This window comes from Lipotes vexillifer, unplaced genomic scaffold, assembly GCF_000442215.2.
Source record: "Lipotes vexillifer unplaced genomic scaffold, Lipotes_vexillifer_v1.1 scaffold1484, whole genome shotgun sequence".
NCBI lineage: Eukaryota > Metazoa > Chordata > Mammalia > Artiodactyla > Lipotidae > Lipotes > Lipotes vexillifer.
The window spans coordinates 640,300-641,584 of record NW_006798010.1 but is presented as its reverse complement, the minus strand read 5'-3'; the positions used below and the strand labels follow the sequence as shown (position 1 = coordinate 641,584).

The 1,285-nt window shown below is 52.1% G+C and overlaps 1 protein-coding gene across 1 annotated transcript in view; it reads left to right on the top strand.

Moving 5' to 3' along the window:
- The window catches only part of TBC1D2B (TBC1 domain family member 2B), an 84,018-nt gene that overhangs the window by 62,300 nt on the left and 20,433 nt on the right, over window positions 1-1,285 (top strand). The window contains 1 exon segment of the mRNA XM_007470032.1: window positions 337-530. Coding sequence (XP_007470094.1) covers window positions 337-530 — 194 coding nt within the window.

The following is a 1,285-nucleotide window of genomic DNA, read 5'->3' as shown; positions in this document are numbered from 1 at the left end:
TTGCGGTACGCGGGCCTCTTACTGTTGTGGCCTCTCCCGTTGCGGAGCACAGGCTCCGGACGCGCAGGCTCAGTGGCCGTGGCTCACGGGCCTAGCCGCTCCGTGGCATGTGGGATCTTCCCGGACCGGGGCACGAACCCGTGTCCCGTGCATCGGCAGGCAGACTCTCAACCACTGCGCCACCAGGGAAGCCCCATCTCTTGTCTTTGATGCAGTCTCTCTCTGGCTCACTTGCTAGTGGTTCTTGGCTTGTCATTCTTTGATTGCTTGAGGTACTTAAGGATTGCTCTTCCTGTGTCTCTGTCTGATTGGAGGTAACTACCACATTCTCTGTAGTATTCTAGCCTGGAAGCCAAGCTCTGCCAGATAGAAAGCAAATACTTGATACTGCTCCAAGAAATGAAGACACCAGTTTGCTCAGAAGAACAGGGGCCTTCTCGGGATGTCATAGCCCAGCTGCTGGAGGATGCTCTGCAGGTTGAGAGCCCGGAGCATCCGGAGCAAGCATTCGTTAAACCTCATCTTGTCAGGTAAAGGTGCTAGTGACTGTTGGGGATAGTGGGACCCATTTCTCAAGCCCCTCTTTCAACAGCAGTAGCCATTCATTGAGAACTTTACACAATTCTCCGTGTCTCGTTTGATGCTCATGACAAGGACCATCCAGTCATTAGAACAGATAATGTCATCAGTCTTGCTGTAATAATCAAGTAACAGAGCTGGGGTTAACCCAAGTTTTCATTCCAAGACCTTTCTCCCATGTACCATGCCAACGTGGGTGGTAGCCAGTCCTGCTGCAAGAGGAGCCCGTCTTCCTAGGAGTAGAACCCTCTCCAGAGACATGGCTGCACCCATGGGTAGTTTGAAAGCCAAGGGGGACCCTAAGTGGAAAATTGGGTCTTCTCTGTAAGGGAAGGACACTTGGGTAACCTGATTCAGTGGCTCAGAACTCATTGAGGGTCTGATACAAGCCGTGGACACCCTTGCCCCAAAATGCAGTTGGACACACACACAGTATTGCATATACTTTCCAGAAAGTCATGGAGTGTGGAAGCCTGTGATGGATCTTGGATTAAGAACCTTCATATCCTAGTTTCTTAAAGCTGAGATTCATGAAATACTGGCTCAAGGAGAAATCTGCAAATCCACTCAGTCCAGTCTCCTCCTGTCTCCGCCCCCTTGCCCCTCTGGCAGCCCTGTGCCTAGGTCCTGCTTGCTGCTGTGGCTCAGCTTCTCCAGCCCCACTCCTGCCCCAGGGGAAGCCTGGCTTCAGCTTGACCCACTCTTT